The following is a 26,855-nucleotide window of genomic DNA, read 5'->3' on the forward strand; positions in this document are numbered from 1 at the left end:
ATTTTAGCTTTTATTGGTAGTCCAGACCACTAACAAATGAATTTAAGTAAAAATTAAAATACAAATTTATATGACAAATACTTGTGGTATAGCATAGTGGTGGACTTGTAGTGGTTACAAATAAATGACTAGGGTTTAAATCCCTTTGTCTTCTATTTGTGATTTTTAATAGGCAAGTTAGTGGCATGTCAAATTCAAATTTGAATTTGAACATCGCCTTAAATGCACTATTCAATTTGCCTTTTATTAAATATGATAATTAATTAAGAATCATTAAATTTGAGTTTGAAAAGTTACTTGAAGAAAAATAAATTTGAATTAAAATTATTAAATTCGAATTTGAATTTTGAGTTGTATCTATCGATACATACAGTGTATCGAATCTTCAACGAAAATTTAAACCTTGCTTCTAAGTTCTAACAATGATGATGCATAGAATAAGCACTTAATAGTTGTAAGGTTTCAAGAGAAGTTATTTATCATTTTCTATTTCTCTCCAGGAGCAAGTTTAGGAAGTGGTCAGTGCACATGACACATGCCAGGGTGGTTGGAGCCATTATTTTGTTGTTTCTCACCGAGAAGATGTCCCTTAACACTGGTCAAGATTTGCTACCTTTTGCATTGTACTTTGAGTCAGAAAACGGTACCACAAGATAGATTATCAGTTGAGAGGAATCCAGTCCTGATGGTTGGGATAATTGGATTCAAGAAGACCCTGAATCCCTGATACAGGATCCACTGTGATTATAAACTGATGCAGGATGAACCTGTAAATATGTACAGGAACTGTTGCTCTCAGGAAGCAACAACTAATAGTTTCTTCAAGGAATTAGCACCATCAAGAAAATTTTTATATCGCCACCTATGAAAACTAAGCCCAAGGGACAACCGCCACCGGGACGATTTCAAAAGGAAAAAAAAGGAACCTGTGATCCTTTGTTTCATTACTATGATCGCTGTATCGTTCATTGTGGCTCCCATCGGGTTAGGAAGGAAAGCTATTTGGATCAGATTATGGGTACCCAATCCGGATCTGGACCCTTGACAGAAATAATTATATTGGATTTATTTTGAAGCCAAAATAATTACTTTTAATTAACATGGTGTTTGGAAGTATAGGCACTTTTTGAGATCAATATTCAAGAAAAAATGCCCATGCTTCCAAGACCCATTTTTCACAAAAAAACACTTCTGCCACGTAAGCAGTGAGCAATACTATGCTGTTTGGTAAGGTGATTTTCATCACTGCTTTTCATATATGTGCTGACAGGTAAGCACCACATAGGATACACATCAGTCAACCGTTGGGGGAAATAGTTCACTAATTTGGCATTTCATGCATCGGTGCAGTCCCAATTTTCAAGGCATGCCCGATTTTTTAATAATCAGCTGAATCAAAAAATGAAATACATGAGATTTATTGAAACACCTATGTAGATCCGATGTGGCACCAGTTTTTTGAAAAACAGCCATGGTTCCAAACATCCCCTAATTATACTTTACAAATTACTTGATTAATTACATTTAATACAGTTATTTGCTGTCAAATAATTATTAATGTAACAGAGTTACTATTATGGATAAGACATACCATACAATAATTTCCAGCGGCTCTTTATTACACTTTAAAGAAAGATTAAACTAAGGGCCTTTCATTTTTCAGATTTTGAGAGGGTGCAAAGTCAGTTAATGGAATTTGAATTTCCATTGATTCAGATACTCATGTTCTTTTTTTAGATTTATGTGACCTAGGTAACACAAAATTGCCCCTTTTAATAATGGCTTTTTACCTGAGAAATAAAAGAACATGGATACATACACTTACCTGGGTAAGTGTTTCCCAAGAAACATTACCCGGGTAAGTAGCTTCTCGAGAAACAAATGGAGCCTAAAGAGCTCAATGCACAATGATGCATATTATTCCTAACACAGATCATAAACAGAGAAAATGCAAACATAAAACACAGGCATATGCTGGAAACCGTCACTGCCTCCTTTACACAATCATTGATTCTTGATGTCTTAGACTCTGCCCCTTCCATTTGCATCATAATCTGTTGCAAAGACCTGACCATATTCACCTTTAGGATCTTCTTCATCCAGGTAATCAGCTCTGGCATTGGCCCCGTTTGCTTCTCAGTTACTTACCTGGGTAAATGCACATACCCGGGTAAGTGCATTTACCCATGTTCTTTTATTTTCCAGGTAAACAAGGCAATAACCATTTTAGCCATAAAAATCCATTATTAAAAGGGACATTTTTGTCCCATTCAAGTTTTGGCAATTTTCCTACAGGTGGAAAAATTATTTGCCCACCAGGTAAGTGATACACAGGAAAATAAACTATCTGTGGACCCCAAATAAATCTGAAAAAAGAGCATGGGTTTCTTAGTCAATAGGAACCAAGATCCCATAGACCAACTTTCCCACTCTCCAATTCCAAAAAAAAGAACACCCCCTAAGTATCAACATTTGGCAAATCAACCAGAAAAGAGATGCATCAAGGGCCAGAAATGCAGCACCACCAAAGAGACCGGTCTTGGCTGTGGGGCATTCTGTGTCTACGCTGTGAGGTACATTCCGGGCAATGTGAAGGCCTTCCGTGATTGATGCCCACATCATCATCCCTTCTGCTAGTGCAGATACACCCCTAATTTCTCCAGTGGACACATGAACAATTTAGAGAAAATAATCCCACAAAAATATGTATTACACAAATGTTTGACATAAACAACCATGGCCATAAGGTGACTCATGAACATGGAGAGAAATTGCCTAGTGCATACACAAACCAATTACATTCTGGTGGACGAAAGATCCATCAATCAGGAAAGCATACTCAAGAAATCAAAGTTTACATCCACAGGCAGTCATTTTGAAGAAAAAAATAAATAAATCAGGCTATGGAAGAATCAGTTACAGGCGACAAACATGCAATAAGAGATCTTTTTCCACTTTTATTTTAATTATTTTTTGGTCCCAAACTTTACTCCAGGTATGTAATAAAGGCTCTTCTAAATGGTATGAAGAAGAGAAATTCTTGAGGGCAACGGCTTGTAGAATTTGGTGATATTTTTTGGTAATAAAAAAATTTATTAAAACGAAAAAAAAAAAGAAAATACAGAGTGACCTGGAGTCACTCAAGAGAGGAAAAGAGAAACAAAACAACTCCAAGACCAGAAGCCCAGACTAGACACGACCTCAACAAACCATCAAACCCGAAAACCCAAGATAAAAACCAAAACCACAACAACCAAAAACCCAAGCGTCTCAAAACAACCTTGACCCCAAAGGCTGCACAATCAAAGAAACACAACATCCCCCCTAGATGACAAATAAAGCTTTCTCTGCAGATCTCAACAAAGCACCCTCAAGAACTGCATTAAAAAAAAAAAAACTCGGCCATTAAAAACTTCTTGAGGCTTTCTTGATCTTCAAGTTCTTGTTTGGTCTAATCCCAAAGAGACTCCCTTTTAGTCTAGCAAAGGCCTTTGAACCAGAATATCTCGGTGTTTTCTCTGCTCCTTAACTTTTCTATTTGCAACAGCATTCTTCTTGAAGACCAACAAGCACGAAGGGGCCTCATTAATCCTTTCCAGCTCCAGGACTGTGTTTTTCTCAAAGAACTAGACATCAATCAAATCTTCAGCTTTTTCACTACCGCTTCTGCCGAATTAAGTGTATTCAAGACAGTTTGGCTTTCCTAAACCAGCAGTGGATGCCACTGAATACCTCCATGTTTCTCCCTTATAGGCATCACATATTGTTCCTCCAACTTTTGGAACATTTTCCTTGTAAAATATTTGCCTCCCAAAACAGGCCTAAAGCTTTACCTACATCTGCAGCCACGTCCACAATAGTAGATATATCAACAACTTTATCAATGTGATTCGTCTCATCTAAACAAACTTCTTCCTCACTATCCTTGCTCATACTTCCCAGCTCATCAGAAGATAGGGCAACCTCTGGACACTTTTCACCTTCAGTCTTTGTCAAATGTCTTGTCCTGTAAGCTCTCTTTCTATTGTATACTTTGGGTCCTGAGAAACCCTCGTTTTCATTACTGTTTCTTCTCCTTTCCTCTAAACCTTTCTCTTCCAAGGAAACAACATCAACCACACCAGAACTAACAGCCTGTTTTGCCCCTTCCTCTAAATCCTTTTCCTCCAGAGTAACAGCTGTAACGAACCCAAGTTACACCCCTCCACTATCCCCTCTTGGCCACAGTTAGCAAGCTACTCAACAAAATAGTTTGTCTCCACAAACATTGAAGGAGTCCCCATTTCTTTTGGGAGCTTACTTTCTGTCTTATCACCCTTATCAAACTCAAAAAATAAAAAGGTGTCATGATGGCCTACCTCTGAATCAGTAATCTTGCTTTCACTGACGTTATGAATAATGGATATACAGTCAACGAACTCTTTCTCCACCCGAAAAAAAAAGATCAAAGTCTTTCTCTTTCTTTTCTGGATGAGGCGGAGTGAGAGCAATCCCCACATCCAGCACATTGATACACAGGAGACAACCCAGGAAGAAGCATCCCTATAGGTGAACATGTTGCTGTTCGTAAATATGTCCAGCACCTGCTAATCTAAAAGTGGGGACTCCCCGACTCTCGAAAATGAAACAAGTGGGTCGAAGGAGAGGAACCTTTTTGGGAATTGTAGAGGCTGGGGGAGATGACCCGAGAATGGGAGGAGGCAACAAGGTCGGTTAGGCCAGATTTTCTCAGCTAAGGTATGACGTCCTAGACGAAAGGGAGAAAAGGAGAGTGGATGGCTTAAGGGGGACTACTCTGTATGTGACAAGGCGAAAGGTTTAGAATGGACGAAAGAAGGGGAGGCTGTGCTGAAGGCAGGGAGGAGGAATTTTTATGTGGAAGTTAGTGGGAAAGGGGAGGAGAGACGGAAGCTTTTTCCGAAATCTTGTTTGGTGGGTTCAGTGGAGGCCTTTTTCGGTGAATTGGCTTCAGCAGTGGGCAGCAAGGAAATGGAAAGTAGAGTTTGGTGTAAGGGTTAGAAGAATGCATGGGTCAAACTTTTTGTTCATTCTACTGTCACAAGAAGAGGCACTGAGAGTTTGGAAAATAGGGACGCAGAACGTGGACGGCCAGTTAAGGCATTTAGTTCCGTGGGAGTGCTTTGCAGAAGGGGAAAGATCAAGTTCGGCAGAGTACTGGGTAAAACTTTTCGGCCTCCCTTTGCATCTCTGGAGCGAAGCAGTGGTTAAACAAATAGGGGAGCTGTGTGGTGGCTTCCTAGAGATAGATAGCTCTGGGAAGCTAAAGATCAAGTTCGGCATTTAGTTCCGTGGGAGTGATTTGCAGAAGGGGAAAGATCAAGTTCGGCAGAGTACTGGGTAAAACTTTTTGGCCTCCCTTTGCATCTCTGGAGTGAAGCAGTGGTTAAACAAATAGGGGAGCTGTGTGGTGGCTTCCTAGAGATAGATAGCTCTGGGAAGCTAAAGAAACGGTTGAATGGATCAGAATCAAGGTGGTTTGGAAGGTTATCCCCCTGCAACAATCAACAAAGCGGAAGGGATGAGATGGTGGTGGTTTCACTGTGGTTGGAAATTCTACCACAGAGGCACTGTAAGCCGGAGGACACTATTCAGATGGTTGTAGCAGAGAGAGAATGGCTTTAACAATCTCTTTTGGGGATCGACATTGAAGATTAAGTGATAAGGAAGATGAAAGGCAAGGGGGTGCACGAGTTGTCGTCATTAAAGGAGGTGATCGGAGCCGGAGAGGATGGTGGGGATAGGGAGTTAGGGAATGTAACAAGGGTATAGATGAGAGGACACGTGGCGGGTTCGGGATGGAAAAGGATGACAAGCTCATTTTAAATATAGACCATCAGTCTCAAGAAGAGGGCATAGGCCTACAGGTCAAAGATAAAGAAGGGGACAAAGGTGGGTACCGTGGGTTAGCAAGGAAATGATGGCTCTTTACTTTTTTTTTTTTTGAAAAGGAAACTTTCATTATAAGAAGGGAAGGATATACAAGATGTATATGATAAAGATCAAACAGAGGCAAACCAAAAAAACAAAAAGCCTTCCCAACCCATTAAAGAGGAAGCTCTATGTTGCTGTACAAGTGGTCCCTGCCCACCACCGCTTCGCAAGAGCATCTGCTACTGATTTCAAATTCCTTGGAACCCACCTGAATACACACTGGATCTGAGATTGAATAACCCTAATTTCATTGATCTGATGAGAGAATCTCCAAGGCCCCCTCCTGTTGATTTAACATCCAACTTATGACCACCTTTGAATCACCTTCTACCACGACCGAAGAGATGTTCAAGGATTTTACACACCTCAGCCCCGTCAGCAAGGCCTGAACCTCAGCTTCAACCGCTTCAGCCTTTCCAATGGGACCACTGTAGGCCCAAACTTGAGTGCCTAGAGACGTGAAAATTCTGCCACCTATACCATCCTGGCCTCTGTGATTAAGTCTACTATAGCAGCTGCCATCAAACTGGAGGATGAAATCTGAAGGAGGTCTGGGGGTCACAGGAAATGTGGGGACTCTTCCTAAACTTGAAGAACTCAGAATCAGCCCCAGGTTTCTTTCCAGGTCTCCCATTGAGATGCCTCTGAACAGACTAGACACCTTCATCCAAGAATTAATTCGAAAAAGCACCCTTCCTTTTAGCTCATCCAGGGATGAATACTTATCTTCAAAAATTCTTTTGTTATATTCCTCCCAAATGCACCAGCAAATTGCATGGATGATTGCCTTGCCGTAGAGAGCACCTCTTTTACTTGAGGTACATCCAGGCCATTGAAGGAGAATGTCTGACACAGAATTTGGAGGGGTCCAGTGAAAACTACCTCTGTAGAAGGTGTCCAAAAAGAATTGCCAGAGGCCTCTGGCTACTTCACAATTTATAAGAAGGTGACCACATGACTCCCCATTTTTCATGCACATAACACAGGTATGAGGAGCAATATAAAGGTTTCTTTTTCTCTTTCTTAGAATCATATCACAAGTATTAATACTGCCACAATAAACCTCCCAAACAAAGAAGCACACTCTTGGGGGAACAGCAGAAAGCCAAATCTTTCTATGCAGGAAAGGGGAATTAGTTGTCTCAAAAGTCAACACACTATAGAAGGATTTAGTGGAAAACAAGCCTTACGGAGAACTGAGAGAGAGAGGACAGCAGAGAAGAGATATCTTGAGCTTCAGAATCTGTCAAGGCTATCCAGAAGTTAAAGTTAAAAGAGAGACCATTGTCTCCTTTAATGATCACTGAAGAGACAGAGGCCTGTTTGTCACGGGTCAGACTAAAAAGGAAAGGGTAGGAAAAGTAGAGAGGTTGTTGGCCCAACCACAAATCAGTCTAGAACTTGATACTAGAGCCATTGCGCAATCTAAAGCGTAAAAAATGAGAGAATAGATCAAGGAGGGAAGCAATACCTTTCTAGGGGTTGTGAAGAGAGAAACGAGAAGAGACCTGGTTAGAATCCCATCCATTCCTGCTCCTTCCGTACTTGCTTCTGATAACAGTAGCCCAGAGAAATTGTTCCAGATGTAAATCAGTCCTCAAATATTAGGTGTAAATTTGAAGATTAGAAGAAAAAGGAAGAAGAGAAGTAAGAGCAGCAACACAAGAGAAGAAGATGGCGAAAAGAGAAGGAAGAAGAAGAAGAATCAAATTATCTTCCCTTTCTCCTCTAATCCTTTTTTATTAAGAATTAAAGTTAGAGTAATGACAAGTATGCCCTTAAGTGGGCGGCCAGCTAGGCAGTAACATAAAGAGATTAAACAAAAAGAAACAACAGGCCCATTAGCCAACAATAAAAGAGAAGATATTACAAGAGAAGATACTAGGACCCATTCGGCCCAGTCTCTTACACTCCCCCTCAAGCCGAGCATAGATGTCAATCATGCCCAACTTGCTTATATAGTGTGTCATTTTCCCTCTTGGAGCTCCCTTGGTCAAGATATCAGCCAATTGCTCGTCTGATGTGATGAATGGCAAACTTCTCCTGAAGAAACTCTTTCCCTTATAAAATGTCTATCAACCACAATGTGCTTAGTTCTGTCATGTTGAACAGGATTATGTGCAATGTTGATAGCTGCTTGGTTGTCACAGTAGAGCATCATTGGCTTCTCGTAGTCAACCCCCAATTCTTCTAGAAGGGATCGTAGCCATAGTAATTCTGACACACCATGTGCCATTGCCCTGTATTCTGCTTCAGCTGAGGATCTAGCAACTACAGACTGTTTCTTACTCCTCCATGACACAATATTCCCAGCGACCAGAGCACAATAACCTGAAGTGGATCTCCTATCATCAATACATCCTTCCCAATCAGCATCAGTGAAAGCTTCCAGCTTCATGTGTCCACATTTAGCAAACAAAATACCTTTCCCTGGAGTACCTTTCAAGTAACACAGAACCCTTTCTGTAGCAGCTAAATGAGTATCTCTGGGAGAATGCATAAATTGACTAATAACACTTACTGCAATAGGAAATATCTGGCCGAATCATGCAAAGATATAACAACTTCCCAAGCAGTCTCTGAAACACCCCCTTATTAGATAAAAGCTCACCATCTGTAGCAGAAAACTTATGATTAGGATCAATAGGAGTGGAGATTGGTTTAGCTCCAAGTTTACCAGTTTCAGCAAGGAGGTCAAGGACATATTTACGCTGAGAAATGAAGATACCATCCTTAGATCTAGCAACTTCAATGCCCAAAAAATACCGAAGATCTCCCAAATCCTTAATCTCAAATTCAGAGTTGAGAAACCTTTTTAGTTTATTGACCTCTTGAGTGTCATTACCCGTGACCACAATATCATCAACATAAACTATCAAGAAGGTCACCAGAGAGCCATTTCTCTTCAAGAATAGGGTATGATCAGATTGAGTTTGTGTGTAGCCAAAGGAGACAAGAGCAGCCCTAAACCTCTCAAACCAAGCCCGAGAGGACTGTTTGAGACCATAAATAGATTTCTGCAGTTTACACACATTGCCTTGCATTTCCTTCCCATACACCCCTGGAGGCAAAGACATATAGACCTCTTCATGCAGGTCTCCATTCAAGAAGGCATTTTTAACATCAAACTGGTGTAGGGGCCAGTCAAAAGTAGCGGCTAGAGATAACAAAACCCTGATTGAGGTCATCTTAGCGGCAGGAGCAAATGTCTCAAGATAGTCAATGCCATACATTTGAGTGTAGCCCTTAGCAACCAACCTAGCCTTAAACCTCTCAATAGAGCCATCAAAGTGATATTTAATGGTAAACACCCATTTACAACCCACTGGTTCCTTCCCTTCAGGAAAGTCAACAATATCCCAGGTATGGTTCTTATGCAAAGCATCCAGTTCAGCCATCATAGCATCCCTCCATTCAGGTTGAGATAAGGCTTCCGGTACAGACCTAGGTATCACATGGGAAGAAACAGATGCAAGAAAAGAGTAGTAGGAAGGAGAGAGAAGGTTGTAAGACAGGTGTTTGGAGATACAATGGGTTGTACACTTCCGCTTGCCCTTGCGGAGAGCAATAGGAAGGTCAAGGTCTGGGAAAGCTGTAGATGGGTCAGAAGAAGGCTAACCTGTTACCTCAGTAATGATGGGAGGAGCAAGAGGCTCTTCTATAGGAGTGGAAACAACCTGCCCATGTCTGAATCTCTGCCTTTGGTACCACCTTTGGAGAACAAGAGGAGGAGGAATTATAGGAGAATGAGGTGGAGGAGGAGGAATAGGAATATCGGAGGTAGGTCCAGTTGGAAAAGTAGACACCTCGTGATAGGACTCAAGAGGAATGGGAAGAGGAATAACTGGAGACATAGCAAAGGGCTCTTTAGATTTCTCCCCCTCAGGAGAAATGCTAAAGAAAGGAGTCAGCTCAGCAAAGGTGACATCCCGAGATACAAAGCGGGTGCCACGAACTGGATCAAAACAGCAATATCCCTTCTGTGTGGAAGCATATCCCGGAAAAACACATTTATGAGCCTTAGGTTCAAACTTGTGCCTTTGATGACTGTGAATATGCACATAGCAAGTGCACCCAAAAACACGGAGAGGAAGAGAAAAAATATCCTCATCTAGGAAGGGAAGGCTAAAGGGGGTTTTGAAGTCAAGGACCCGGGAGGGCATACGGTTGATAAAAAAAGTAGCAGCAAGAACAACATCTCCCCAAAATTTTATAGGAACATGGGATGCAAACAAGAGGGATCTGGCAACTTCAACCACATGTCTATTCTTCCTTTCTGGCACCCCGTTTTGTTGTGGAGTGTAGGAACAAGAACTTTGATGAATAACCCCAAAAGATTCAAGATAAGTGGAGAGGGTTCTCTCAAAATACTCCTTAGCATTATCAGAATGGAATATTTTTTATACGAGTGTTAAACTGGGTGAGGATGAGTTCATGAAATACTTCATCCCTGGATTTTATGAGATAAATCCAAGTGTAACGAGAGTAGTCATCAATAAAAAGGATAAAGTACCTGTAACCCCCCATAGTTGGCAAATGATATGGCCCCCACACGTCAGAGTGAACAATATGAAAAGGAGAAAGAGATATTTTATTGCTTACTGAATAAGAATGTCTACAATGCTTTGCCAGTTCACATGACTCACAATGAAGACTCGATAAAGACACTCCCTTAAACATATTTGGAAACAAATGACTCAAAGCAGAAAATGACAAATGACCAAACCGAAAGTGACATAACAAGACTTTGCTAACAGACTCTGACAAAACAGACTCTAAGGCAACTCCATGAGGTGGTCCCAAAGCTCGATCTGGTGTGTCCAGCAAGTATATTCCGTTCGCCTCATGGCCACTCCCAATCATCCTCTGAGATTGCAGGCCCTGAAAAACACAATGAGTGGGAAAAAAGGTTATGCTGCAATTCATGGATTTAGTTAAGTTGCTAACAGATAAAAGGTTTGTGTTAAGTTTAGGGACATGAAGGACTGAGGATAAATAAAGGGTGTCAGAGGTCTTTATATCTCCTTTACCAGAGATGGGAGCAAGAGACCCATCAGCAAGGGATATTTTCTCTTTGCCAGAGAAAAGGTGGTATGAGCAGAAGAGATTAGACAGGCTGGTCATATAGTCTGATGCACCAGAATCAATAATCTAAGGGATTTTATGATTACCTGAAACTGAAGCAAGATTTGCAGAAGCACGAATACCTAAGTGAGCAAATGGTGATGAAGATGATGTGTTGTTGCTGGAAGAGTGAAATGAAGAAACAGTAGCTTCCAAGTGATTTAGTAGCCTCCCATACTTTTCAAAATCCGCCTTCATTGTTGTCAACTGCTCAATGGTTGATTTCTCTTCACTCTCCTTATTTCCTCCTTCAGGTACTATAGCAACATTAGCTGCCTTAGGCTTTCCTACCTGACTGCCCTTCTTAGAGCTGTTGTTATTCTTAAACCTATCAGGAAGAAGCTCAGGATGAAGCTTCCAGCAAGTGTCCTTTGTATGCCTCGGTTTCTTGCAATATTCACATATCTACTCCTTTTTCTCAGTAGGACCCTTTGGCTTTATTCCAACATGTGCAAAGTGTTCTGTAGGTGGACCCTGCAACTGAACCTGCCGCCTACTCTCCTCACTGCTTATCATAGCATATGCCTGGGAAAGAGTAACCTCATCTCTGGCCAGGATATTTTGCCTAATGATGTCAAACTTAGGGTTGAGTCCAGTGAGAAATTCAAACACCCTATTTCTCTCCACCAACTTCCTATATATTTTAGCATCATTCTTACTCTCCCATACAACTGTCTCCATAACATCAATTTCTTGCCATAGGGATTTCAGTATAGAGTAGTAGATTACTACACTCTTCTCCCCTTGTCTTAGGTTCTTCACATCACTTTTCAACTTATAGACTCTGGCTACATTCAACTTCTGTGAATAGGTCTCAGTAACACTGTCCCATATCTCCTTAGCCGAAGACATCCAGAGATAATGCTGACTTATATGAGGTTGCATAGAATTTACCAACCATCCTATGACAGTATAGTTCTCTTGCATCCATTTCTCAAGTTCAGGGTCTGTCTCTTCGGGTTTCACTTTACTATCTGTGAGATTACCAACCATCCTATGACAGTATAGTTCTCTTGCATCCATTTCTCAAGTTCAGGGTCTGTCTCTTCGGGTTTCACTTTACTATCTGTGAGATACCCGAGTTTTCCTCTACTACAGACATAAATTCTTATAGACTGTGCCCAAGCAAGATAATTTGTCCCATCTAGCTTGGTTGTGGTTACACCAATCAAAACGGAATCTATCGAGCTAAGGCCTGAAACCGACACTTGCTTGAACTCACTTCCGTATGGCTCCATTAATCAAACGAAAATCAAAGAACCAGAAATTTTGTCTATATAAACTTACTTGAAGTCAAACCAAAACCCAGATGCTTGAAAACTAGGGTTTTACTCCGTCCAGCTGTTGGGGAGGAAGAGAGAAGATGCAGCCGCTCCTACCAGAACTTCTCAATCTCTTCCAAACCTGAACCGCCCTCCTTTAGGAGTCACAAGACACCTCCCAAGCACAGAGCGCCACACCCAAAGCTTCACCTTTACCTGTACCTTCGAAAATCTCTAATCGGCTAGGTTTTGGGTAGCAACAGAACAACACCGCTTCTTGGCAATATCCAGCCAGATTTAAACTCTCCAAACCCTCTACCAACCAGGCCAGAGATCCTCTGAACTATAGAGAATCTATCTCTCCATACACTCTCTTAATCTAAGGGTGTATGGGAAAAGAAGAAAGAAAAAAAGGAAGAAATAGACCTGCTTTGATACCAAGATGTAAATCAGTCCTCAAATATTAGGTGTAAATTTGAAGATTAGAAGAAAAAGGAAGAAGAGAAGTAAGAGTAGCAACACAAGAGAAGAAGATGGCGAAAAGAAAAGGAAGAAGAAGAATCGAATTATCTTCCCTTTCTCCTCTAATCCTTTTTCATTAAGAATTAAAGTTAGAGTAATGACAAGTATGCCCTTAAGTGGGTGGCCAACTAGGCAGTAACATAAAGAGATTAAACAAAAAGAAACAACAGGCCCATTAGCCAACAATAAAAGAAAAGATATTACAAGAGAAGATACTAGGACCCATTCGGCCCAGTCTCTTTACAGTTCCAAAGGGAATCTCCACAAGCCATTTCCCCAGGAGAGCATAATTTCTTTCCAGAATATGACCTAGCCCCAATCCCCCTTCCTTCTTTGATTTGTAGACCTCCCACTTCACCAAATGATCTCTTTTCTTGCCTCCCCCATCCACAGAAAGTCCCTTTGCAATTTCTGTATCTGATTTTCACTTGAATAGGAATTTTGAAGACTGACATGAAGTAAATAGATATAAAGCCTTAATAAGAGTGAGTATGCCCCCTTTTGATAGAGTTTTTTTTTCCAAGAATCTAATATTCTTTCACACTTTTCAATAACCGGAGACCAGAAGTTGTGGGATCTTGGATTTCCTCCCAATGGTAAGCCCAAGTAAATTAAAGGCCACCTCTCTACTCTACAATCTAGGATTCCTTTAGATCCTCTAACAAGTCTGAACTGATATTAATCCCTGCTATGCTGCTCTTGGACAAATTACATTTTAACCCTGTAACTGCCTCAAAACACTTCAGAATTCTTCTCAAGGTTTTAAGATAAGCCTTGTTTGCCTGTAGGAAGATTATAGTATCATCTGCATAAAGAAGATGGGTTACCTGTAAATTCTCTCTACCCACTTTAAAGCCTTGGATTAGGTTGAGACTAGCAGCCTTAAACAAAAAGGCATCTAGGATATAAGCAATCATGGTGAAGAGAAGAGGGGAGAGGTGGCAGCCTTGTCTTATTCCCCGTGATGCTTTGAAAAAGCCCTAAGAAGTCCCATTGATAAGGACTGAGAATCAAGTTGATTTGATACAACCTTGCATCCAAGTAATCCATCTTTCACCAAATCCTTTCAGTTTTAAGATATTCCATAAGCAGTTCCAATCCACCCTATCATAAGCCTTCTCAAGATCAAGCTTACATACCACTCCTAGACCACTTTTTTTCCTCTCTTCTACTACTTCATTAGCTACCAGAATGCTGTCAACTATCTGTCTGTCCCCAATGAAAGCACTTTGGGAAGTAGCCACCACTTCACCCACTACTGATTTTAGTCGGTTGGCAAGCACTTTAGCCACGATTTTGTAAAGACTTCCTAGGAGACTAATAAGTCTGAAATTTTTCACTTCTAAGGTCCTCTCTTTCTTAGGAATCAGCTTGATGGATGTAGCATTATTTCTTCTATTTATCTTCCCCGAATTGAAGAAGTCCTCAAAGACCTCTAGCAAATCAGATTTCACTGTGTCCCAGGCCCAACGAGAATCCATCTGGCCCTGGGGCTTTATCTTCACTCAAGGAGAAAACTACATCTTTAATCTCTTCTTCTGTGAATCTCCTTTCCATCCAGGACTTCTTCTCCATAGGAATGAGATGGCCAGACCAAACTCTTAGGGAAGGTCTCCAAACTCTCTCAGAGGAGTAGAGAGTCTCAAAAAAACCTGTTATCTCCTCCCTAATTTGCAAAGGGTCTTCAGTCTCTCTACCATTTATCAGCAGCTTAGAAATGGGGTTGACTCTTCTCCTATTTGTTTGCAATCTTGTGAAAGAAGTTTGTATTGTTATCCCCCTCCTTTAGCCACTGAACCCTAGATCTTTGTCTCCAGAAAATTTCCTAACATTGAACTAACTGTTCCCAATCTGCCCTTAATTTCTTTCTTTCCTCCAACTCTTCTATACTCAAACTTCCTAAGGCTTCTATTGAATCCAGCCTTGAAATGCCTGCTAGGAGAATGTTTTTTCTTCCACAAAGGACTTAAAATTTCTTTTGCTCCATTCTTTTAACTTTCCTTTAATAAACTGAAGTTTCAAAGAGAATTTGTGCCCTGCCCAGCCCTCCACCGAACATTCCTCCCACCAAGCTGCTATCTCTTTCCTGAAATCTGGGTGAAGGATCCACTGTTTTTCAAATTTAGACATTTTTCAAATCTGGGTGAAGGATCCACCGAACATTCCTCCCATTTTTCAAATTTAGATGTTTCTTTAACAGATTGTCAACAGATGCTGTAAAAAAGTGAAAGAGAGATGGGGCAATCCTAACCGTCAGAGAGGTAGGAGTGGACACCGTGCTCATTGTAGAAGGAGATCCAGATCTTTTATGACTTCGCTTGTAGGGAACTCCTCATCTGCAGATCCTATGGAGTCGACCCATTTATGGGAGGGGGCGGTTGAGGTATCATCAGTAGAAGCTATGCTAGAGGATACCCCTACCACATGCGATCCTTGGGTTCAGCACAGGCCTCACTCCAGTTCAGATCCAGGCAAAGAGATGGTCGGACCAGTAAAGACCCAAGAGGCTACCTCTGCAGGACAGCCTCTCGACTCTGTTGAGGAGAAGGTGGTAGAGTTGCATTCAGATAGAAGACAGTCGAGAGAGTTCTGCGCTGCTCTGTCTGTAGCGATGGAAGAAGCAAGGAAAATGAGGTAGACCATCCAGAAAAAATTACATTCGAAGCTAAGGAAATGGTCTTTCGGGAAGCAAGGGATGGCAAGATGCCCGAGGAGGACGAGCTACAGCCGTTAGCTGTGATACCGACTGAGAAAATCTCGAATGGTATAGGCTTGCGGCAAGACTCTCTAGATTTGGTAGTGAGAGAAGATGCTAATAGAGATGATGTGTCAAACTAGGTGCTATCGAAGTTACTAAGTATAGGTGAGTTTTTGGGGGTATTGATAAAGGGATTGGAAGGGGTTACCACAGATTACCTGGTGGCAATTGAGAGTAGAGTTTTGGAAGATAAACGAAAAAAAGGCAGGAAAACTGAGAAAGAACTTTTTAGATTGGCTTGGGGTCTAAATGAGAAGGCAGGGAGCATTAACAGGGGGAAGAGGGATAGTAAAGGAAGGTGAGAGGGGCTTTTAGAAAGGGTTCACATTTCTTTCTTTTGATTTAATTGGTGTAAATATGGAGTCCCTTTGTTTTTTATCTTAGAATATATGGGGTTTGAATTTGGGGAGGAGAGTGGTGGCCAATGCGTTCTTAAAAAAGTGGAACCCAAGTGTTCTTTGTTTACAAGAAACAAAAATGGAAAAAATGGATCGAGCTATGGTTCAAAGCATCTGGGGAGATCGGAGCTGTGAATGGGAGGCTTTACCGGCAAGAGGAACAGCTGGGGGCATTTTGGTGGTTTGGGATACTACTCTACTGTTCATAAGAAAGGTGTTTATAAATACAATGTGCAGTACATTTCCATTTACCTTTTCTTATGGCAATAGGTACATCAAGGTCAAGGAAGGGAGACTACAAAGGTGTGACCTCAACACCTGTTGGCTCTCCAACAACTGGAAGCATAGGAGGCTCATGTGATGTAGGAGAAACAATCTGCTTACTCCTGGTGAGGAGGCAATGGTGGAGAAATAGGAATAGTGGAGGGACTAGGGGATGAGTGTTCCCCTCTGAACTCAACAGGAACTAGGAGGAGTGTAAACAATTGTGAAGAATACTCTCCCTGTGAACAATGCTCCCCATGAGATGAACCATAGAAGGGAATAGACTCAGCAAAAGTGGCATCCATTGAGACAAAACAAGTGCCCACTAAGACCAAAGCAACAATAACCCTTCTATGTGGAGCATAACCAAGGAAAATGCACTTATGGGCCTTTGGTTCAAACTTATGTCTTTGGGTACTAGAAATGTGCACATAGAAGGTACAACCAAAGACTCGAAGGGGAAGAGAAAAAAGCTCCTTATTTGGATAAAGAAGATTAAAAGGAGACTTAAAGCCCAAGACTCTAGATGGCATACGATTGATTAGGTATGTTGTTGTGAGAAAAACATCCCCCCAAAACTTTGTAGGAACATGTGAAGTAAACAAAATGCTCCTTGCAACTTCAACTACATGACGATTCTTCCTCTCAGCTACTCCATTTTGTTCTAGAGTACAAACACAAGAGCTTTGGTGGATAACCCCAAAGTTAATGAGATAAGTGAGGTTTTTCTCAAACTGGGTAAGAATAAATTCATGGAATTGTTTCACAAGTTTGGGAACCTCATCATGAGATCCCATAAAAAATAACTAAGTAAACCGAGAAATACATCAATGAACAAGATAAAATATCGATAGCCACCCATAGAAGGTAAGTGGTATGGCCCCCAGAATGCATAATATGAATAGGAAAAGTGGATCTCTTATTACTCAAGGAATAAGTGTTTCTACAATGTTTTGATAACTCACAAGACTCACAATGAAGACTAGACATGTTAATTCCTTTAAACAATTCCAAAAATAAATGACTCAAAGCAAGAAAGGATAAATGACCCAAACATAAATGACATAACATGACATGACTAAAAGACTTTGAAAAAGTAGACCCAAAAGCAAATATCTCAAGCTGTCCTTGGCTTTGTCGAAGAGTATCCAACAGATATATTCCATTCGCCTCATGCCCACTCCCAATCACTTTCTAAGACTTTAGGTCCTGAAAAACACAATAAGAAGAAAAAAATGTTATACTATAGTTTAAGGATTTGGTTAGGTTGCTCACTAACATCAAATTAGTGTGCAACTTTAAGGACATGAAGGACGAAAGTAAGTGAAAGGAGTTAGTGGCCTTGGTGACTCCCTTACTAGAGATAGGAACAAGAGAGCCATCAGCCAAGGTAATCTTACCACGGCCAAAACGTAGGTCATAAGAATTAAACAGGGTATCTAGAATCTATAATCCAAGGGATTCTAAGATTACCTGAGATGGTTGCATGGTTGGTAGTAGCTCGTATACTTGAATGAACAAATGTAGAAGTAGTTGGATTGCCTGATGGATTGGAGGAAGTGGCTGCACTGTCGAGATGGCTAATCATCCTTCCATATTTCTCGTACTCAACCTTCGTTACAGCTAACTGCTCACTAGCAGCCTTCTCATCAATTGCACTCATGTCATTATCGGAAACTATGGCTGCATTGGCATTCCCAATCTTCCCATTTTCGGCCTTCTTTCTGAAGCGAGGTGGAAGAAGGTGTGGATGCAGCTTCCAACATGTATCCTTGGTATGTTTCGGCTTCTTGCAATGCTCACATATAACCTCCTTCTTCCTTTCAGCTACCTTGGGTTTCAGTCCCATATGAGCAAAATGGTCAACTAGAATTGCCCCTTGAACCTGAACCAACCTCATACTCTCCTCATTGCTCACCATGGCATAAGCCTGAGACAAAGATACATTGTCTTTAGCTAGGATATTCTGCCTGGTAATGTCAAATTCTGGATTCAACCCTGCCAGGAATTCAAAGACTTTATTCCTCTCAACCAATCTCCTATATGTTTCAGCGTTCTTTGTACTTTCCCAAATAACAGTTTCCATGAGATCTATCTTTTTCCACAAGGATTTCAGCATTGAGAAATAGACTGCCAAAGGTCTCTCCCCCGACCTCAAATTATTCACATCACTTCTGAACTGTCCCATATCTCCTTAGCAGAATTCATCCACAAATAGTGTTGACTAATTTGGGGTTGCATTGAATTCACTAACCACCCAATAACAATGTAATTCTCTTGTAACCATTTTTCATGAGACAGGTCATCTTCCTTTGGTGCTTTCTTGCTACTGGAAATATATCCCCACTTGCCTCTACTACAAACATGTATCTTTACTGATTGTGACCGTGCTAGATAGTTAGTCCCATCAAGTTTGACTATGGTCATAGCCCATAAAGAGTCTATAGGTGCTCTCAGAACTTGTCTAGACTTTGAGCCAAGCTTATTCTCAACTCCAAAACCATCCATCCTCCTCAAAAAAATCCCAAAACAATAGAACTATGCCTTATTCTCACAGACCCCCAACAGTAGAACTATGCCTTACCTGGTACCCGGGAGAAACAGAGAAATATCAGTCTCTCCTTGTAGGCTTCACAAAACTAAACTCTGCTTGGATCAATCTTCAAGAAAACTAAAAAGAACCCCTTTAACCACTGAACGCCAAAGTGAAACCTCCTATGGGACCCGCAATTAGAAATCTCCAGTTGTTTAGGGTTTCGGGCAATATTCCAAAAAAAAATTGTTTTGAAAAGTGAACAAAGAATCTTCTTTTCTCTTAGGAACACTACCAACTGAGTTGAATATCTTCTTCAATCAATCATTGATTCAGTTATCCATACACATTGTGTATGGGATAAAGAGAAAGAGAAAAAATAAAGAAAATGGGGCCTGCTCTGATACCAAGAAGAAAAACAGTCCCAAATAAAGAAAACAATATCTGATTAAAAGGGAGGAAGAAGCTAAGAAGACAGTAAAGGGGAGAAGAAGAGGAAGAGAATGATGGAAGAGAAAGGGATGAAAGAGATGAGTTTTTTGTACACACTCTCCCTTCCCTAATCCTTTAAATTAAAATGGTTAATCACTAATTAACAGAAAATTACAAGTAAGCCCTTAGTGGGGCGGTTAGCTAATTAAAACAAGAGAAAACTAATGCTAACAGGCCCATTAACAGAACAGAACATAAAAAATATAAAGCACAACTGTGGGCTATGGGCCATTCCGCCCATCTTCTCTACATAGACATACAAGTTCTTTTTTTTTTTTTGACAAAGAGCTCCTTTTTGGATAGTTTCTTTGTTTGTATTTGCCTGTTGGGCTCATTTTTGTTTAGGTCTAGGGGTTGTTTTTCCTTTAGTACAGTTTCTCATTGTACAGGGAATTGGGCTGATTATATATCCTTCATATTTTTTGCAGTTTAATATATATTACTTTACCTTTTTCAAAAAAAAATACAAAACTAATCAAACTTAGTGTCCTAAATTAAATAAAAAAGTTTAACTTAAATACTTCAAGAGTTGCCACTTGGAAAGTTGGTCTAAAACAAATTCTTGTAAGTTCCATGATGGAGTCATCCTTATCAGCTAAAGTGTTAAGAAGAAACCATTAGTTAGACATTTTGACATTTATCTGTCAATAGTTTTACAGGAAAACGATTGTTCGTTCAAATTTTCTACAAAAGAATGACAAAATGAAAATAACAACAGGTTGACAAAACGAGAAGAATATTGTTCAAGTCTTAGTGGTCGTAAGTAGATATCCACAAAGATTTAGTATGGGTAACAAAGAAGAGGTTACTTACACAGCAATTGCCAAGAAAACAACAAATGTAATGCTTTGGAAGAGAGCCGCTTGTGGAACAGATTCCCCATTGTATGGGTAGAATATAGAGGCTAATCCAAAACAGGTGGATAGAAACAGAGCTACAACAGACAAACTCCCCAAAACAACAGTTGGGTCAGATGGATACATGCAAATAACAGCATCTTTCCTAGTGATTGGAATTCCAGATTCAGGCTGCCAATATCCCAAGAGGAAACAAGTCAGAAACTATGGAGAAATACAACATACAATCATAACTAAAATATCTACAGAGAAACTTAAATCCCACAAGGCAACAACTAACAATCTTGGCTCCATGTAACAAGGAACATGGTCTTCTTTCGATATATTTTATCAGTAAATGAAATAAGTATATGGTCTTCTTCCTATAATTCCACTTGAGGTGCTGTTTCAATAGTTTTGAATAAATAATAAATACTGTTTATCAACTGGGTTTTCACTTGTATTTTGCCAAGCAGTATTTGACAGCTAAAAGACTATAAATTTGTTAACATCTTTCAAAATATTGACAAACAATCTGGTTAAAACTGACCCAGAATTTAGTAAAGCAATGGCCTTTAAGGCTGTAAGGATCTCCATGTCAGTTGCAACAAATTGAAGGACCAGGAGGTAGATTGTACCAAGTGTGACTTGGTAAAGTCAAGGGACAAGAACTAATCTCTCTCTCTCTCTCTCTCTCTCTCTCTCTATATATATATAGGGACGTGCATAGAAAATCATGATTCAATCCCTTATTTTTGGGTTTTCCATTTTAGAAAGGTGTGAGATAATATACGTCTCATGAGATGTGTTTATATCCACTTTCAATTTTCACAATTCTCAATCCCTTCTCCCCTGTTTTCCAAAAGGTTGCAGAGTGCATGAAAACATCAAAACAAAACTGTAAAACATGGTTCGACCACCAAAGCGAGGGGCATTTTGAAGTTTTGGATTTCCTTGCAGAAGTATGCTTCAGCCTTCAGCTAGCCTTCAAGGTTTCCATCCTTTGTTTTGCTTTTCTTTTCTTTTTTTTTTTTGTTTCCATATTTACAGTTGTTCCTCCTTTTTGTGGTGATTCACCGTTTTAAGCATATCAACCCAGGTTGGCTTCCGTTTGAGTTGCATTATCGTTGTGAGGACATCAACCCAGGTGAACTTTTCTTCTTTGTCCCCTTTGCAAATAACAGTGTCAGTTCTTTTAGAATCCTAGAATCTGAAGCTAGAAATTAGTTGTGGTGATTCACCATTTTAGGGATATCAACCCAGGTGGGCTTCTATTCAAAGTTGGATTGTCGTTGTGAGGACATCAACCCAGGTGCACTTTTCTTCTTTGTCTCCTTTGCAAATAACAATGTCAGTTCTTTTAGAACACTAGAATCTGGAGCTAGAAATTAGTTCTCACACATATGTCATCTGTCTTATAGTATCAAACTACAGAAAATCCAGGTCAAGTCTATATTTGCTCCCTTTGTCTCTCCCTACCAAGACATGTCATTGCTCTACCAAAACCTAAGACCCCACTCTTCCTACTACACAAGAACCCAACCCCAATCCTATCAATGTTCTTGAAGTCCTAATAGCTGTAAAGATCGTAGGAAAGTGGTTGGAAATGCTTGGGAGAAGCTTGGCAAGTGTTCACAAGCTTGGTGTTTGAATTTTAAAATATTCAAGGGTTTTGAGAAGAGAAAAATGAAGAAAGAAAGGAGGGCAAAGAGGTCGGTTCTCTTTAAATATTGAATTTTAAATAGAACAGCGGGTCCACCCTTGTTCATTCTCTTTTACTTAATCTCTATCTAAATTTTGTCATATAAAATTATAGCCTTCTTTAGTTGCCAATTTGATATGAAACTTCTCTATTAAATACTTAATTATATAAGTTATTTTTAAAATATTAAATTAATATATTAAAAAGACTATTGTTTGGCCAAACAAGGGATTAATAGACAGCAAATGTTTTGGGTCTCAAATGTAAAAAGGGTAGTGGGGTGAAATTGTACTTTGCTTTTTTGTTGTATCCACAACCCCTTGTAACTTTTTTAATTGTTTAATTATTGTATATGCTAAAAAATACTATCGTGTTTTAGATAAGATATTTTTCCATGTTTTGAGAGGAAATTTGATGTTCTTAATAAAGAATTGCTATCGTTTTTAATTAATATGCATGCTTGTAGGTATATGGAACTAGGGAACAAACCAAAATTTATTTATTTTTCAATTCTTATCACCTAGGTGACTCCATTTGCATTTTTCAATTTATTTAGGAAAAGTTAGAGAAAGCTAAAACAAAACATGTGTAAGACATTCTTAAGCTATAAGTAGACATATAGGAGTAGAACAGGTAAAAAATCAACAAGGAAACACAAAACCTCTCCATGAAACCTTTCTTTCCAACAGATGATTTTCCAATCATGAAAGCTATCCATTTCAGCCTTGCAAGTTGCAAATTTGACACAGCAAAAACATTTTGAATATCATATGTGCATCATTTCCAGTTTAACACTGAAACCAGTAGCAATTATAGCGTTGTTTTGAATTTATATTTCATGGATGCAAATATGTACTTAAATCTATTTAATTCTGATCCACATTATAAGACCCAAAAGATGTTCATGGCAGACTGCCAGTGATTAATTATCCTCTGAGTAACCATGATAAATTTAATAAAAAATTATGTTTAGATCCATATCAATTTATCAGTCTGCATGAACAATTGGATTAAAAGACAATAAATGTTAAGCAATATTCAACTTCAACATCTAACAAAAAGTATAAGGAATAGTTGACACATAGTAACATATTTGTTTTCTTTGTTTGACAGAGACAATGACATGTTCAAACCCAATTGTTAATGAGCCCTTTATCACATGCCTATTAAAGACTTGGGGTGTGAGTGGTCAATCTTTTACCATGTTACCTTTAGTATGATCATTGATAATCAAAAGATTCTAGAAAATCTCGATTCATGCCTATAAATGTTATTGGTTTCTCTTAGCATCAGAAACAATCAACACATACATAACCTCATTCAGAATTCTTGATAAAAAAAAAATACCACATTATATAAAAGACAAAGGTGGAATATTAACATAATTAAACCGAAATATCTATTTTTACCTGAATTTGAACAGAATGTATTATTTTTCTTCTTCCTCTTCTTTTTAAGACAAATTGTTCGGTGTGGGGATCTTTTTCTTCTTTTGTCTTCCCCTAGCCAGAACTCAATGTGAGCAAAAGAAGTTGATGTAAGAACCTTTCCTTCTTTCTTACTCTTGACAGAAATGTATGTGAGAAAAAAAGGAAGTTGGAAGAGCAAAAAGAAACTTGAATTGTTGCTTGAGACTTAGATCTTTAGCAACTATGGAATGTCTTTCGTGGATTTGGTTTGCCGCTTGAAGATCTTCAATGAACTTAGGTCTCTAGCAAACAGCAAACTTGGAAATTTTCATTGAAGAAATTTCTCATGATGTCTTAGGCCTCTAAGACAATTTTGTCATGTTTCTCTGCAAATCACCTCTTAACTAATAGTTTTGACATGTAACCCATAATTGCTTTTTCACAACAGATTGTTGCCATGACAATAACTTACTAAGGCTCTGCTTCCATCTTGTACCTTGGTTCCATCTTGTACCTTGGTTTCATACCATATAAAAGAGCCTTTGTTGTTTGGTTAAGATAAACATCCAAATCATAACCAACAGACTTCATTCTGCTTAGAAGGTTAATGACATGGTTCTTTTTATCTTGAGAACAGAGAGACCTAATCATCCGGTTGCACACTGGAGGCATCAATATGAAGCCTTTCTCTAATGTGTAAACAAAGATATCTACGGCCAGGTCTAGATTCCCTTCTTGGCAGAGGCCATTAATTAACATCACACAACTTGGGGGAGTGACAATGATCTTGTGTTCATCAAGGAGAGAAAAGATTTTTAAAGCTTCACCTAATCTCCCTGCCCGACACAACCCAATAAGCCATATGGTATATGGTGATGGATCGTTAACCATGTACTTAAGATCAAGTTTCAATAAACCACAAACTACTTCTTCCACTCTTCCCTGTTCAAGAAGCTCCTCCACCACTTGAATTTCCACTTCTCTTCGATCAGGAAGGCTCCTCAAATACCTCAACCAAAGACTGAAAGCTAGTGATACCTTCCCTTTCCGGCACAGGGATGTCATAAGCGTCTTGTAAACATCCAAAGTGGGAGGACACCCATTCTTCAGCATTTGATCAAAGATCCCAAGGGCATCCTCCTCTCTGTTAACCCTCTGAAGTCCATCTATGAGGCACCCATATGTAATGGCATCAGGGGAGAGCCCCTTGAGTTGTAGTTCCTTGAAGAGCTTGAAGGCTCCATTGATATTCCGTGCCTTGCAAAAGCCATTGATTAGAATATTGTAAGTGATTATGTTTGGTACAACCCCACTATCAGCAAGCTGCATGAGGAGCTTGTAAGCCTTTAGTATCAATCCTGACTCACATAGTCGCTCCACTAGTGTCTGGAGGCTTGCACTATCAAGCACCCGCTCAGCACCTTGAGAAAGCCGAAGGAACAAGGAAGGGTTTCTCCCAATCTCCATCTTGTAGAACAGAAGATGAGCTTCTTCAAGCTCCCCGGCCTTACAGAGACCATTGATAAGAGCATTGAAGGTCATAACAGTGGGAAAGCATCCAAGCTTCTCCATCTCATTGAAGATCTGTTGTGCCTCACCAATCAGCCCTTCTTTACACAGACCACAAATGAGAATGGTATAAGTAGAAGAGTCAGGGAAGCTATTATGCTTAGAAATCTCAAGTTGGAGAGATTTAGCCTTGTCCAAAAGACCCACATCACAAAAACCCTTGATTAAAGTATTATAACAGAAGGTATCAGGGACAATACCTCTCTCCGTCATCTTGGACAATAATCTCATTGCATCCTCAACCTTACCTACTTCTGAGTACCCCTTCATCATGATAGTATACAATATAATGTCTGGAAAAATGTTCTGTTCTGACATTCTCCTCCACCATTCATGTGCCTCATCAAATCTCCCAGCTCTAAACAATCCATCAATCAAACAACTATACCCATTTAACCCCAGAACAAAACCGTCCTTACTGAATGACCCCAGCATCTCGAGAGCTTCTTCTATTTTACCCAATTTAGATAACCCGTTAAGCACAACATTGTAAGTAATCGTATCAGGACTGCAACCATTCGCCTTCATGGTCTCCAAGAGTCTTTGTGCATCATCAATTCTCTTTGCTTGGCAGAGACCGGAAAGAATTATAGTATAGATCATTGTGTTGGGAGGAATACCTCTTTTTGTCATTTCATCGAACATTTGAAGTGCGTCCATGGTCTTCCCTGCTTTGCAGAACCCATTAACGAGAATGGCAAAAGTAGATTGATTTGGACGGCAATCAGATTTCAACATCTGATTATAAACTGCCAACGCTAACACAAATACCTCTCTCTCGACCAGAAGACGTAAGATCGTATTGTAAGTGAAGGTATTTGGCCTGCAATCAAATTCCTTCATCCTCCCGAACGACTCAACGGCCTTCTCGGTCATGCCCGCCTTTGCATAAGCAGCAATCAAAACCGAGAAAGCCTGGGAAATAATAGGGATTCTAAAACTTCTAAGCTCATTAAGCGATTTCCAAGCAAGCTCAAAACCGTTAGCCCCACAGAGCATATCAATCATAAAATTGTGGGATACCCAACTGCGAAAACGCTTCCTTTTCATGGCCCAAATGAAGAATCGAAATCCCAACTGGGCATTTTGCTGCTGTTGAAGAACCGAAGTCACGACTCTCCGTGAAAGCAAAGGGACCAGGCTCTCGAGCGGGTCTTCGATGGCACTGGGGTTGGCCAGGATGGCTTGGACCTCGTCAGAGATTGTACAGTCGATACTGGAGATGAATGTAGAGAAAGGGAGGAAGAAATATCTGCTTTTTGAGGGAGGAAGAAATATCTGAGATTTACGACGCTCCGTGAAGCATATATTTTCATTACGACGAAGAATGATTATATTCTGAAGGCCTGGCTTTAGAGATTTAAAAGAGGAAGGCACAGTGCCCATCTCAAATCGTCATGGAGGGGGGCGTTCCAAATATTGGGTTCGTCTATGTCTTTGAAAGTCGAGAGCAGAAACTGGGGGATGACGAGAGGAGGAAGAGGATGAAAGAAAAGGGGTAAATTTCTTAAATTACCCTTATGATTTACTTAATTGATTAATTATACCCTTAATCTTTAATTATTATCTTGCACCACTCCTATTATGAATTGAATTGCCTAAAATCTCCTTACCGTTAATATTCCGTCATAAACGTTAACACGCAAGTGACTAATATTTTTCAAAAATCCCTAACATACCATTGGAAGCATATTTATGAGATCAACAAACCATTGCACAAGTCAGCAGGAAATTGTGCAAGTGTACTTCAATGATTTCGGATAGATGTAGATATTGAATGGCATTTGTTTGAAGAAATGCCTTTCTGCCCAGCCCCTTGCACGCCCAGTACACCAACTCGCCCACCCCTTCACATGACCATCCCGCTAGCTTAACCGTCCCCCTTGCATAGTTAGGTTCACACTCAACCCCCCAGCCCACCTGATAACTTGTTTGATAAAATGTCCTAATGAACATTTTTTTATTATTCCAGGGTTAATTGACTTCACTTGACTTGTCACCATGAATGTTGTGTGTCGATGCAGAGAGTGTGTA

At 39.9% G+C, this 26,855-nt stretch overlaps 1 protein-coding gene across 3 annotated transcripts; it reads right to left on the reverse strand.

Moving 5' to 3' along the window:
- Positions 1 to 1,584: 1,584 nt before the first annotated feature.
- LOC104593999 (Pentatricopeptide repeat (PPR) superfamily protein) lies at positions 1,585 to 26,307 on the reverse strand. Of its 3 annotated transcripts, none has more exons than XM_019197152.2 (3): positions 23,253 to 26,307; positions 20,119 to 20,333; positions 1,585 to 2,650 (listed from the first exon to the last, which is right to left on the reverse strand). In XM_019197152.2, the coding sequence occupies exon 1, from the start codon at positions 26,205 to 26,207 to the stop codon at positions 23,724 to 23,726; it is 2,484 nt and encodes an 827-aa protein (XP_019052697.1). In that variant the 5' UTR covers positions 26,208 to 26,307; the 3' UTR covers positions 1,585 to 2,650; positions 20,119 to 20,333; positions 23,253 to 23,723. The 3 variants fall into 3 exon arrangements, with proteins under 3 accessions (XP_019052697.1, XP_088744811.1, XP_019052696.1); XM_088888685.1 differs by lacking the exon at positions 1,585 to 2,650 and adding an exon at positions 10,414 to 10,833; XM_019197151.2 differs by lacking the exon at positions 1,585 to 2,650 and having other exon boundaries at positions 19,908 to 20,333.
- Positions 26,308 to 26,855: the final 548 nt, after the last annotated feature.

The sequence above is a fragment of the Nelumbo nucifera genome, chromosome 5 (assembly GCF_055504915.1).
Source record: "Nelumbo nucifera cultivar China Antique chromosome 5, China Antique-T2T, whole genome shotgun sequence".
In the NCBI taxonomy this organism is placed as follows: Eukaryota; Viridiplantae; Streptophyta; class Magnoliopsida; order Proteales; family Nelumbonaceae; genus Nelumbo; species Nelumbo nucifera.